The sequence below is a fragment of the Theobroma cacao genome, chromosome 7 (genome assembly GCF_053813885.1).
Source record: "Theobroma cacao isolate CCN51 chromosome 7, ASM5381388v1, whole genome shotgun sequence".
Classification (NCBI taxonomy): Eukaryota; Viridiplantae; Streptophyta; class Magnoliopsida; order Malvales; family Malvaceae; genus Theobroma; species Theobroma cacao.
Window position 1 is genome coordinate 1,784,643 of NC_142645.1, and position 13,594 is coordinate 1,798,236.

The 13,594-nt window shown below is 30.5% G+C and overlaps 2 protein-coding genes across 12 annotated transcripts; one reads left to right on the top strand and one right to left on the bottom strand.

Moving 5' to 3' along the window:
- The first annotated feature begins 4,549 nt into the window (after window positions 1–4,549).
- LOC18593489 (heterodimeric geranylgeranyl pyrophosphate synthase small subunit 2, chloroplastic-like) lies at window positions 4,550–5,902 on the top strand. Its single transcript, XM_007020734.3, has one exon. It carries the CDS (start codon window positions 4,645–4,647, stop codon window positions 5,545–5,547), a length of 903 nt encoding a protein of 300 aa, XP_007020796.3. The 5' UTR covers window positions 4,550–4,644; the 3' UTR covers window positions 5,548–5,902.
- A 1,497-nt stretch (window positions 5,903–7,399) lies between these two features.
- LOC18593490 (senescence regulator (Protein of unknown function, DUF584)) lies at window positions 7,400–9,124 on the bottom strand. Of its 11 annotated transcripts, none has more exons than XM_007020735.3 (3): window positions 8,735–9,124; window positions 8,415–8,477; window positions 7,400–8,255 (listed from the first exon to the last, which is right to left on the bottom strand). In XM_007020735.3, the coding sequence occupies exon 3, from the start codon at window positions 8,243–8,245 to the stop codon at window positions 7,616–7,618; it is 630 nt and encodes a 209-aa protein (XP_007020797.1). In that variant the 5' UTR covers window positions 8,246–8,255; window positions 8,415–8,477; window positions 8,735–9,124; the 3' UTR covers window positions 7,400–7,615. The 11 variants fall into 11 exon arrangements, with proteins under 11 accessions (XP_007020797.1, XP_017979517.1, XP_017979516.1 ...); XM_018124028.2 differs by having other exon boundaries at window positions 7,400–8,273; window positions 8,730–9,096; XM_018124027.2 differs by having other exon boundaries at window positions 7,400–8,273; window positions 8,615–9,096.
- Between the last annotated feature and the right edge of the window lie 4,470 nt (window positions 9,125–13,594).

The window sequence follows — 13,594 nt, forward strand, 5'->3', positions numbered from 1 at the left end:
TTTCTAGTTATTTTATTCTTAATGGTGCCATGTGAATTCTATAAAAAATAAAAAACAAAACAGATAAGTGTCAAAATTTAAACCAATGACAAAGTTATTAGTCTCAAACGATACAATACTTATTTTATTTACCTTCTTTACAAAATAAATTAATAATTCTAATTTCTAATTTCTAATTTCTAACTAATTCTAAGAAATTTAATTAATTTATCTTTTTTTTTTCTCACATTATGAAGCTTTCAAATTAGACAATACTACTTACCCATTCTTCTTTTAATTGTAATTGCCTCGTTTTACACGATTTAATTTATTTGATTTGATGGGTCAGATAGTCATAAATAACATTGTTTTGACTAAATGGTGGATTGCTATCTTTGTACTGACCAATTAGGTCTCAATGTAGTGGGAATTAGGTCTTGGCTGTGTAATTGACATCAATTTTAGACAATTATACACAAACTAAATCTACAGATAATAAAAAAACATAGAACAAAGAACACCAAATCCCAATCACTTTACACAATCATCTAAACCTTGCATACTTAATGAAAACTTACTTAACCAAGCTTGTTTCTTAACCTAGCTTAGTAAACAGAAAGAAAATTATCCCCACAAAATTTATCTGGACTTGAATATTTAATAAAATTTTTATGATTGAGCAAAAGGAAAAATCATATTGTATGTGTATCATACGATACACGATTATGATACACAATACATATCGATTTGGCTACTTAATAAAAATTTTTAAGTTTTTTAAATATTAATTTAATGAAAATAAAAGAGTTTCCAGTTATTTTATTCTTAATGGTGCCATGAAAAATCTATAAAAAAAAAAAACACAAAATAGATAAGTGTCAAATTTTAAAACTCTAAAGATAAATTTATTAGTCTCAAACCATACAATACTTATTTTATTTACCTTCTTTACGAAACATATCAATAGTTCTAATTTCTAACTTCTAACTAATTCTAAGAAATTTCATTAATTTATAGTTTAATTAATTCTAAGAAATTTAATTAATTTTAAAAAAAGATAAGAAGAAGGTAGTCAACTTAGGAATGAGCAAAACCAAACCAGATCAATTACCCACCCAAACCAAATGCGATTTGGATAAAAAAAGTTTGGTTTTATTGGTCTATTGGATCAATTAGTTCAAAATGTTTGGTCTAATTGATTTTTTGATCGATTCTCGGTTTTGAAAATTTTTAGACCAATCTAACTAAAAACCAAACTAATTTTTTATATATTATATATATATAATATTTTTTATATATTAAGAAAAATTGATAGTAAACTTAATTAATAATGTACTTAAAATATATTAGTTTATTATATGTACGTATACAAATCGTAATCATAGTAATTTAATTTTGATTATATTTATTTATTTATAAATCGATATTAATATGAAATTACAAGTTATATATTTTAAATGATATAACTTATATGTTAATATTATAATATATGATAGTAAATAATCTACATATTAATATGTTATAATTATTACCTCTTAAAAATATTTCATAATATAAAATGTTATGAATATATATATATATATATATAATTGTATAACCATTATATATATTTAATTTATATATAAGAATTACGATAATTTATACTAAATTTTATTTATATGATTACACTTAATAACCTTATTAATTATTACCTTATTTTTTATAACATATTGTTTATAATTAATTATTATTTATACAACTTCGGTATAAAATATTATAACATATAAGTTGTGTCATTAATTTTATATATACATAATAAAGTAATATGTTTTATATGTACATATATTTAATTTATGCATAAGTATTACTGTAACTTATAATAAACTTTATTTATATGATTATACTTAATAGTTTTATTAGTTATCCCCTTAATTTCTATAACATACTATTTATAATTAGTTATTATTTATACAAACTTTGATATAAAAATTAAAATATTATATCATATAAATTGTGTCATTAATTTCATATTTATAATAAAGTAATATTATATATATTTAATTTATAAATAACTTGTAGATTTTATAATTATGAATGAAGTTTATAAGTTTCAATATTATAATTTGTAAAAAAAAAAAGAAAAAATTTTGGTCCATTGGTTCAAAACCAAACCAATCAAATCAATTTCATATTTGATCGGTTTGATCTTCTTTTATGTTTAATCTGTTTTGGTCAATTTTTTAAAAATATTTGATTCATTTGATTCTTATGTATGATGGTCCAAACTACCCAATCTACCAGTTTGCTCACCTCTAAGTTAACTAGAGGTGAGCAAAATCAAACTAGACCAATTGTTCACCCAAACCAATATATGATTTGGAATTGATCTACTGGATTAATTGATTCAAAATGTTTTATCTAATTGATTTTTTGGTCAGCTCTTAGTTTTAAAATTTTTAAACCCATCAAACCAAAAAACCAAACTAATATTTTGTATATTATATATATATATATAATATATTTTATATATATTAAGAAAAATTGATAATAAACTTAATTAATAATATATTTAAAATATATTAATTTATTATATACACGTATACAAATCATAACAATAATAATTTAATTTTAATTTTATTTATTTATTTATAAATCTATATTAATATAAAATTATAAATTATATATTTTAAATGATATAACTTATATGTTAATATTATATTATATGATAGTAAATATTTTACATATTAATATATTATAATTATTAGATTTTAGTAATATTTTATAATATTAAATATTATAAATATATATATAATTATATAATCATTATATATATATATATTTAATTTATACGTAAGAATTATTATGATTCATCCAATTCCCAAATGAAGTTGAAGGAGAGGTGAACACGCAACTCGAAATACAGCCTAACATTGTCGTCATTACAGCCAGCTCTTAACCATTTCTTCAAACACTCATTTGTATTTATATTATAGATATAATTTTAATGAATTTTTAAACTTTTTCTATTAAAAAGTATTGAATATTTATATTTTATTAAAGAAGATTTAAATTTTTTAATATAAAATATATTTAAATAAAAAATTTATCTTAATTTCCATAAAATTTCAAACTGAAATTAGTACACATTTAAAAACGAAAGCAAAAAAAAAAAGGATACACTATTTATTGATATGTTCCCAATCCCATTTTCTCCCCTTAACGAATTCCATTTTCCTTTCTAGTATTTGGAACTTGAAACAGAGAAAGAAAACAAAAGCATCACCAAAAGCAAAAAAAGGACATGGCAAATAGTAAGAATCTTTCGGTGAAGTCTACATGCGATGCACGCAAGCCTTAGCCACGAACTCCACGTTTTCCAACTTCTCCAAACTTTTAATAATATTTATTAATTAATTCTTTTAAGAAAAAAAAACTAAAACTTTTAATAATATTTATCAATTAATTGTTTTAAGAGAAAAAATAGAAATTAGAATTAAAAAAAAAAAGAAAAAAAAAACATTGTCTAGACTAATGGTTCTTATGCTCCATTGTAATAAGGAGACAATCGTTGAGGTTTATAATTGTGTTAATTTTTTATACTTTTCCATTTAACATTGTTAACTTTATTTTAAAATATTTTAAAGATTTTTTAAAATTTATTTTATTAATTATATAAATTTAATGAAAATAAAGGATTTTCGAGTTATTTTATTCTTAATGGTGCCATGAGAATTCTATAAAAAAAAAGCACAAAACAGATAAGTGTCAAATTTTAAACCAATGACAAATTGATTAGTCTCAAACGATACAATACTTATTTTATTTTCCTTCTTTACAAAATAAATTAATAATTCTAATTTCTAATTTCTAACTAATTCTAAGAAATTTAATTAATTAATTAATTTTTCTCACATTATGGAGCTTTCAAATTAGAAAATACTACTTATCCATTCTTCTTTTAATTGTAATTGTCTCGTTCTACACGTTTTATTTTATTTGATTTGATGGGTCACGTATTCATAAATAAGATTGTGAAGAATGTGAAGATTTAATATCACAATGATTGCTCAAAAGGAAGCATGATCATTGTTTTGACTAAATGGTGGAGTGCTACCTTTTTATTGACCAATTAGGTATCAATATAGTGGAAATTAGGTCTTGGTTGTGTAATTGAAATCAATTTTAAAGTATCATGTATGACTTAATTTCATAAAAAAAATACTTGGATTAAATTTTATGGGAATGATAATAAATTGCATACAAGGCCTAATTTTAGTTAAGAACTTAAAATTAAGTATATTTATCAATCAATCAATCAATCAATCGTTAGTCAAGTAAGTTCGTTTCTTTTTATAATTTTTTGATTAATTATATAATATGAATTAAAATTTAGATAAATATTTTTTCTTTTTTTATGATTTAGGGAAAAAAATTAATTTTTTTACACTTATAATTGCAAAAGCATGTGTCCCTAGTGTGGTCCCCATGATCCAATAGAATTATCATCAAATAATTCCAAAAAGGTACATACAAAAAAAATCTAACTTAGAAAATAGTGACATCTCATAATTCATATAATAGTACTCCCCACTTTTTCTCCTCCACAAACCCACATCCCAAAGGCCAAAAGGTTTCTTTCTTCACTTTTCTTTTCTTTTTGAGGTTGAAGCTTCCTCAGTCTCATCCATGGCAAGAGCTCTCTCCCACATCAATGGCAACCCATTGTTACAAGTTCCTTGTAGACCAAATCCCATGCCTTATAAACCTATGATGGTTACCATGTCATGCAACCAGTCCTATTGGGCCTCCATAAACGCTGACATTGAAGCCCATCTCAAGCAGGCCATCCCGGTAAGAGAACCTCTCTCTGTTTCTCAGCCCATGCACCATTTGACGTTTGCCTGCCCAAAAAACACCGCACCAGCGTTATGCGTGGCGGCCTGTGAGCTGGTCGGCGGCCTCCGGGAGCAAGCTCTGCCGGCAGCATCCGCACTTCACCTCATGTATGCAGCTTCATTCACTCATGAGCATCTTCCATTGACACAGAGCTCAAGGCCCAGGTCCACGATTCATCATGCCTACGGCCCAAACATCGAGTTGCTCATTGGGGATGCAATGATACCATCTGGGCTTGAGCTATTAGCTAGATCGGATGATCCGGCCCATACTGACTCGGAGCGGGTTTTACGTGTGATGGTTGAGATCACACGTGCTACAGGTTCACAAGGAATGATACATGGACAGTACTATGAAGTAGAACGTTGTCAATCGGGCAACAAAGAGGCAAGCTACATGGTAGAGATCGAACGTATCAGTGAGAAGTATGAAGGTGCATTGCATGCTTGTGCAGCTGCCTGCGGGGCAATAGTAGGAGGTGGAAGTGAAGAGGAAATAGAGAAAATGAGAAGGTATGGTCTATACATAGGGAAGATACAAGGAATGTTGAACAGGATCCGAAGCCATGACCAGGAGTTGAACAAATTGGTGGAGGAGCTAAGGAACTTGGCTAGCAGAGAATTGCAAGGTTTCTATGAGGCAAAGATTGCAGCAATATCTAGTTGTTTTGAGTCTAACTTTATGTATGCTTAGAGTCTATTATTTTGATGTCTAGACATACATGGAACATAGGACAGTGATAGTTACTTATTAGCAGAATATTGGTATTTGTCCTATGTGATGAGTGATAGTTTTCCTGGATTTGAACAATGAAGAGAAGTGGGTGTGGATCAAATAATCTTGTTAATGAATTTGTTCACATTTTGTAGCTTGTGGAAGGCTTAATCTTAGACCAATACCATGATGTTTCTGATTCACAAGAACAAATGATTGTTGTGTGGTATGAGGTCCAATTTGATCAGTGATAGTTTTTCAGGATTTGAACAATGAAGAGAAGTGGGTGTGGATCAAATAATCTTGTTAATGAATTTGTTCACATTTTGTAGCTTGTGGAACGCAAAATCTTAGACCAATACTATGATGTTTCTGGTTCACAAGAACAAATGATTGTTGTTGTGTGATATGAGTTCTTCAAACTCAAATATGCCTTCAAGATGGTATATTCTTGCCAACAGCAACTACTGCAGTAGTCTTACTTATCTTCTTTCTTCCTTTTCAAGTGGAAGTAAAAACTTGCATTGTTTTCTAACTTGAACTTTGAAATCCCCAAACTACATCAATGACAGATTGGGTATACTTGGTTTAGTTCTCACGTCAGGAGAGGAAGTCTGAAAATGAGAACCCTGTCTCTGGAATTATCAGAAAAAATAGAACAAAATTAAAAGAAAGGGAAGGGCTTTTTGTCTCATACACAGTTAAGAACAATTCAAGTGGGTGGAAAGTCCCTTTCATCTTGGACTTGGGTTCAGGGGCAGGTGATGAAATGTGGGCATTATCCCAGTTCTAGTTGATGTCAATGCAAGTTTTAATAGAGCAGAAGCAGCCCAGGTCCACTTCTGCCAAGGCTAAGATATTGACTGCATTCAATCTGAGTCATGGAAAATGTGCTTTTTAAGGCTAAAACCACTACTAGCTTTCTTTCAATTGCCAGCTGGATGCCTTGAGAATGCGTTTTTTTGTTGATAATTATCACTATTAATATCCAACAAACATTTAATTAATAGAGTCAATCTATCCAGGAAGTGCTGACTATTGGGACCATCAGGAACTTAATGAAAGATCTGAAGTTGGATACCCAGATTCACACTTTCCTATTCCATTTTGTCATTTCCCATAATAGCATTCTCTTGTACCAGTTTATGATCTAATTCCCTTGTTCTCACTCATGAAACATGCAATTCGAATTCATGATTTGCATGTGAAGTTCATTGACTGTGTATCGTTTCAAACTTTCCGAGAGCAAAATGACAACAGAGCAATCAAAGGAATAAATGAAACCTCATTCATTGAATGAAAGTTCATCTGCCTACACGCAAGCTTAAAATGACAGAAACAGAAAAGGAACATGATCTGTAACTCAATGGTCCCAATTTTCGTACTTAGCTAGGCATGTCCTACCTTGTGATTGATATGGACATATCAGATACTTAATAGAGTTGATTGGGAAGGTTGGAACAATCCTGACATAGGTGAGGTTCATTTCATGAGGTCTGCACCTCTCTAGGATTGTTTGCAAGGGACCCTTCTCTAATCCCATATGCTGCCATGAGGCAAAGGATCTTATCTGAGAAACATTGTGCCTTCGAATGGATGTTCTTGTCAATGAATTCTGCCATGCTGACATTGTTTATCTTCCTACTCAAAGATTTCATTTCCATGACATTGACAAGTTTTTATGACCATTTCATGCCTCTGAACTGTTTCAATGATGCTTATGATTCATAGCAGGATGCCTCTGCTAATTTAATGGCTAAGAAACAAGTTTCAGCTTTATCATAAAAAATCACTGTAACTGAGCTTGAATATGTTCTAATGAAAACGCAGATGGCAAGGATCATTGATTCATTCAATTTTTTTTTCACATAAGAATGGATCTCTAATGCCCTGACAAAGCAATAGACAACTTCAGGACTAAGCAACCATGCAAAACCTTCATATACAACATAACACTGACAAATACTAGCTGGAAACCAGAAAGATTTCACTCTTTTCCACATTGACATTACCATTTATGATCACAATGATTGGGCCCGATATAACATCATTCAAGGAAACCTGTATTTGTTAAAACAGCATTTCTCACTTTCCGCAAATCTCTCCCTTTGAGTTTTCTGCCAACGCCTTCAAAAACAGAGAAAGAAGAAATCTGACTCCTTGCAAGCCTCCTGGCAAGAAATTCATGTGGTGGCACCTTAGAATTGTATTCTTCATCATCATCTTCTTCATCATCACTCTCTCCAAAACCATTCACAACCCCATTATTATCATGGCCATAGCCATCATCCCCATCATCATCACCCTCATCATCATGCCATGGATAATTCCTGGAAGAAGCCTTCTTTGACTTGTTTTTAGAAATCTTTGACCAATCAGGAATGTTGACAGGAGCTGATTGCTGCTTAACTCCATTTATCTCATGACTGGAACTGGAACTAGAACTGTCAATATTGCTACTGTTATTGATATCAGAGAAAGCTCTTGGGATCATTCTTGCAGCACTCGGAAGGTGTCTTCTAACAGGAGCATAAGATTCAATTGATTGGCCAAACTTGGAAGTACAATCTTTTCTTTCCTTGAGAACTGCCCAAACATCTTCTTCCTCAAAATCCCCATCTTTCAAGGCTCTCCATACACCGCTGCCCTGCCTGGGAAAAGTATATCTGTCTTCCATTGCTGAATTCCTACACCAACATCATAGACTTCACTTTCACATTCAGGTTTTCTGCAAATTCATACAGATTTATACAAAGAGACAAAGGGTTTCTTTGAAAACCAAAGAAAAAAAAAGACAATCACGTCAGATAAAAAAAGAAGATTTATTGAGGTAAAAACGAATCTACCTTTCCCCTGGATTGAGAACCTCCAAAAGCCACAACTTTCCCAAGATTCTAAAGAGGTTATATCTGCATCAAGAGAAAGAAATTTTAATGAAAACAAACAGTTAAGCAAAAGTTCTTTCTTTTCTTCTCAAAAACCATGCATAAAAAGAAGCTGCCTGGTTCATCAGAATCACAGAAGCTCCTAAATTCAGATTTTTTACCTACAGAAAATCGATACAATAACCTTTCAGAGATGGCAGGTTTTGCCGAGGGACTCAAATAGGCGAAAAGGAAGACAAAGGGCAGTAAACAAAACAACCAAGGAATAAGACAGACCTTACTTTTTGTCTTACAAATCTCTTCCTTTCGTTCCTATGCCATGAGTGCCCACTGCCTTAAGTATTTCCATTTAGTCCTTGAAGAACCTGACTTTGACAGAGAAGGACAAAGGAACTACAAGGAAATAGTGTTAGGATTTGTTTTGGTCTATTTTACTGGCTTTCCTTATATAAACTTACAAGCCGGGACTCTTCCAGGGTGAATCAGATATATATCAATCTCTAACTCCTCTTATCTATACTACCATTTCTGAACAAAGTACCCTTAAAAAGCTTTTCATTAAAGAAAAAAATGTTGGGAGTTGCCAGAATTGAACTGATTAGTGAGCAGTTGATCCTCAGGAATGGATTGGTTATTGGTTTTGTAAGAGCTGCTCAGATTATTCTAATACTCCCACTTGAATGTATAGAGAAATAAAACTATGGGGTTAACATGATTATCTCATTTTATAATCCCTTTGCAAATGTGGGGGATGCCTTAATGAAGACAAAAGAATTGAGACTTATTTTAATTGAATAGAATTGTTTCCTTTGTCCTTGGTTCATTTCCTTCCTACACCCTTAGATTTCACACCAACCTCTCATGCGCTTGTTATGCTACAAAAATCACATCACTGTCCAATTTTTTCCCCTTTTTTTTTCCTTCTATTTTTTTTTATTTTATTGACATTTAAAAATGTTCCTCGGCAGCAGAGATGAATTAAACTAAATAAAGGCTAGTTTGAGAATTTCCACCATGGCCAACCATTTTCCAATGTTTTCCTCAGATTTGGGTAATATAAGAAACTAAAAGTATAGTTAAAGGAGTTGAGACTTGAATTCTAGATTTGCAAGAGACCCTTTTAAATGTTAGAGTGAACCTTTAATAAATTTAAATGTTTGGTTTTTATATATGATTTTTTATGCATGCATGTACGTACACAAAAAGAGAAAAAAACTTATTAAAGAGATAAGATTCTTATATTTGATTCAATTAATAGTGGCTGGAACAACTAATGAGCATAATGATCAATTATGTAGAATTTTATAGCTACAAAAAAGTAAAACAAAACATGTTTAGTGCTTATTTGCTCATGTCTTTCTTGTCTTGTAGAAGGAAATAGATGCACTCAATCTCAGTCAAAGGGGCATAAACAAGCAGATAGATAAACACATAATTCAATAGACTATAAGAAATAAATGTGGAGAATTTGGAGGATGAACATATTGTTTTCATGAATAATATGCAAAAGCTTGGTTGCACTTTGGTGCTACTCTTGATTGCCCCCCTTTTTTATTTATTAATTTACTACTATTTGTTTTACTAATTAATACCCTTTTTTTATTTTTGATTTCTGTCTCCCATGATACCCTTACAGTATGTTATTTTGGTTTTGTCTCACCAAAATTGGGCTGGAAAGGAAGTTGTGAAAGTTGGTAATAATGCATAAAAAAATGGAAAAGAAACAAAAAAGAAGATGAAACCCCCCTTCTTTTCCTTTATAACAATTAAGCAACTTGTTGCTTGAAAGCCTTTGAACCAATTATTAATCTATCTTTCCATGGACTTAAGAAGTTAGAACTCAATTCTCTTCTTTCAAATATTTTAACTAATTAAAAAATGCCATTACTATTACTATTACCATATACATATGAATAAAATTTTACAATATAAATTTCCTAATTATAAACATTGTAAGTAAATATTGTATCGTGATGGAATATCCATCTTACGAACCACGTGGCAATCACTGATTGGTCGAATAATTTTGAGTGTCAAACAATATTTATTGTTGATTTATTACAAAAGAAGTTCTTGCTCGGTTTGGTTTGGATGGTTTATGTAAGCCTTTGTATTACTTGAAAGGTGGCTGTAGCAGCAGCAGCCATGGAGGCTGGGGCACGTGCAAAATTGGCATATATCTTACAATAAAGCCATGATTCTTGAGTTCAACTTTGCTTTGAAAACTACTCAGTAATTGCTGAACTTCAACAACTAGAGCTTTATGATAAAGGAAGGGAAGTTCAGGGAAATAGCTGAGAAGGGTCTTTTGACTCTCTTAGAACTGATCTGAGCAGAGCTTATGCAAGTTGAAGAGATAGTCTTTTGTTTAAGGTTACATTAAAATAATGTTGGAAAAGTTACTTGAATTACTTTGTCAAAATAATAGCCAAAAGCTTGAATTTTAAGTAATTAATGATGTCAAATCCACTTGGTGTTTACAGCACATGGATATTTAGTTTAAGCCAAAACAAGACAAGGGAAAAGAGTCATGTAATTGCAACAAATAAATTATATTAAGAAAAGAAAAGTGTAAAGGAAAGGATGGAAAAGTGCCTTAGTCATGGTCAAACAGGGATGCAATTGCTGGTAAAAAAAAGTATTTTAAATTTTATATATTATCATGAATTACACTTTGTCGTCTTGTTTACGAGATAAAATTTTATATTTATGTGAATCAAATATAAATTTGTAAACGAATATTGAGAATTATAACGAAATTTTATGCAAAATGTCTTTTGAATTTCAATTTGTTGGTAAGTGAAATTGATTTTTGAATGAGAAAGACCTTGGTCATGGTCAAATGAATACAATTGCTGGTAAAAAAACTGATTTATAGATTTTATATTTTATTATGAATCGAATGTTACGTTTCGTATATGAAATGATATTATACAATTACCTGAATCAAATATAAATTCGTAAAAAAAAATCGAGAATTGTTAAGATGTTTCATAGAAAATCTTGCATGAATTGAAATGAAAATGAACCCATAGGCAGTAGATAATTAGAAGTAAAATTTGGATTATAGAGTGAAGAAAAGATTAGATATGAAAACACTTGCAGGTCGAAAAATTGTTTATAAATCTTATATATTATCATGAATCAAATGTTATTATTTCGTTTACGAGATGACATTTGATAATTATGTGAATCAAATATAAACCTGTAAAAAACAATCGAGAACTGTTAGATTGTTTCATGGAAAATGTTTGATTTGGAATGGCAATGACCCCCCTGCAATAGATAAATAGAGGTAAAAATTGGGTTTCTAGAGTGAGAGATGATTAGATATGAGACAATAATCGTCAATTGGAACTGGAAAAGGAAATCTTTATTGGCAGATTCATGCCATCACAGGCCAAATGTGACCCACATGAAGCGATTGGGCAGCCGTCATTCAACGAATTTGGCAACTCAAAACACTGTGACGAAGGAGACAAATTTTCACACAGAAATCTAACCAAAAACCACGAGATTCTTCCCATACTTGTCACCCATTTTCAACTTTTCCTGCAGTTTCTTGAGGAATAAGAAAGGGAATCTTGGCTTTGCTCATTGTGTCCGTGATAAGACTGCAGATTCATGCTCCATGGTAGATTCATGGTGGCAAACAAAAATTGCATGAGTGCGGCGGCCACATAAGGCTAAATGGTCTTCCCTCGTGGGTCCTCCTTGCAGTCTTACTGCATAGCCGACACCAAGTGAAGGAAAAAATTGGGAAGAGAATAAGTTTAAATGATTTGAGAATATGTACGTTTCAAATAGAATTATATTGAATGGTGACATATGAAAAAAATGTATATACATGATGAAAACAATCACTATCTAAAATTAGAAAGTCGTGATTATTTTTAATTATTTTGTAAAAATTTAGAATAATTGTCGTATGTTGCGAAATTCAAAATACATAATTTTTGATGATTATAGGTGAAAATAATCAAACCGATAATGTTTGTCTTGATATGAAAAGACCAAAATTAGAACGTCAAGGTTGATTTTTTAGCTATTTCTAATTTTCAGTGTTTAAGTATGAAAGATTAATTAATAAATAATGACATGAATTATATATTTTGTCGTCATCATTTCAATAGATCTTTTACGTCAGAAATCTTACGGAATCCAGTACCGATCATATTTTCACTACAAAATTAATACTGTAGCAAAGCTTATCGTAATAATGAGTGCTTTCGTGGAGGAAGAAATATGAAGTGATACCATTTTCTCTAGGAGAAGAAAAAGGTGCTTGTCAAGGTTTCCATGATTAAAATTTGATCTTTGAATGTGACAAAATCAGACCTTCAAAGCTCTCGACAGCATGAGAAGAATAATTATTTTATTATGATTGTGAGGAAAGTGATCAACACAGTGACTGAGAAATGGAGATCATGGTTTTGTCTGCAGGAAGAAATTCTTGACTGTAAAATGAAATCAGCTGCAGATTCCTGCTGCAGTGTATAGAATCTCACCTGTCAATTGAATGGATATGTATGTCTTGTTAGGCAAATATATTTTAACTTAATTAATGTAAAATTACGAAAAAAAATCTTTAAAGATGATATCGAACGAAAATAATATATGCTCTAATACTATATTAAAATTTTAAAATAAATATATAATTTAATTTTTTTTCGTAATTTATATTATGTGATAAATATGTTATCTTTGCATGTGAAGCAGCATAACATTAATGTGGTGATACGATAAGTCTCACACTAATTAAATTAATAAGAATCTTTTTACTTAATGTCAATTAATTTTAAGTTAGAAATGATCTTAAAAGTTCAAACACCTTTTACTGTAGCCAAATAGTAAATTGATGGCTACTCAGTACTGCACCTGGTTCTCAAGGTGAATTTACCTTGATCAGTAGAATAGTGTAGACAAGGGAAGTCAGTAAAAGGGCAAACCTGATAGCATTTTCAGGAAAAAGAAAAAGGTTGTCCTTGATTTGTACATTCATCAAATTCATCTCCCATCAATTAGACAAAGGAAGGAAAACCCCATGTGAGGACTGTGGATCCCGTCCCACCAAGCTGAAACTGCCATTTTAAGGTGAAGACATGAGCTCTCCTCCCTAAAGGAAAAGGATGAGCAATCAT

Excerpts from the sequence above, each read along its gene's own strand:
- LOC18593489 (XM_007020734.3), top strand. The coding sequence starts at position 4,645 with ATGGCAAGAGCTCTCTCCCACATCAATGGCAACCCATTGTTACAAGTT.
- LOC18593490 (XM_007020735.3), bottom strand. The coding sequence starts at position 8,245 with ATGGAAGACAGATATACTTTTCCCAGGCAGGGCAGCGGTGTATGGAGA.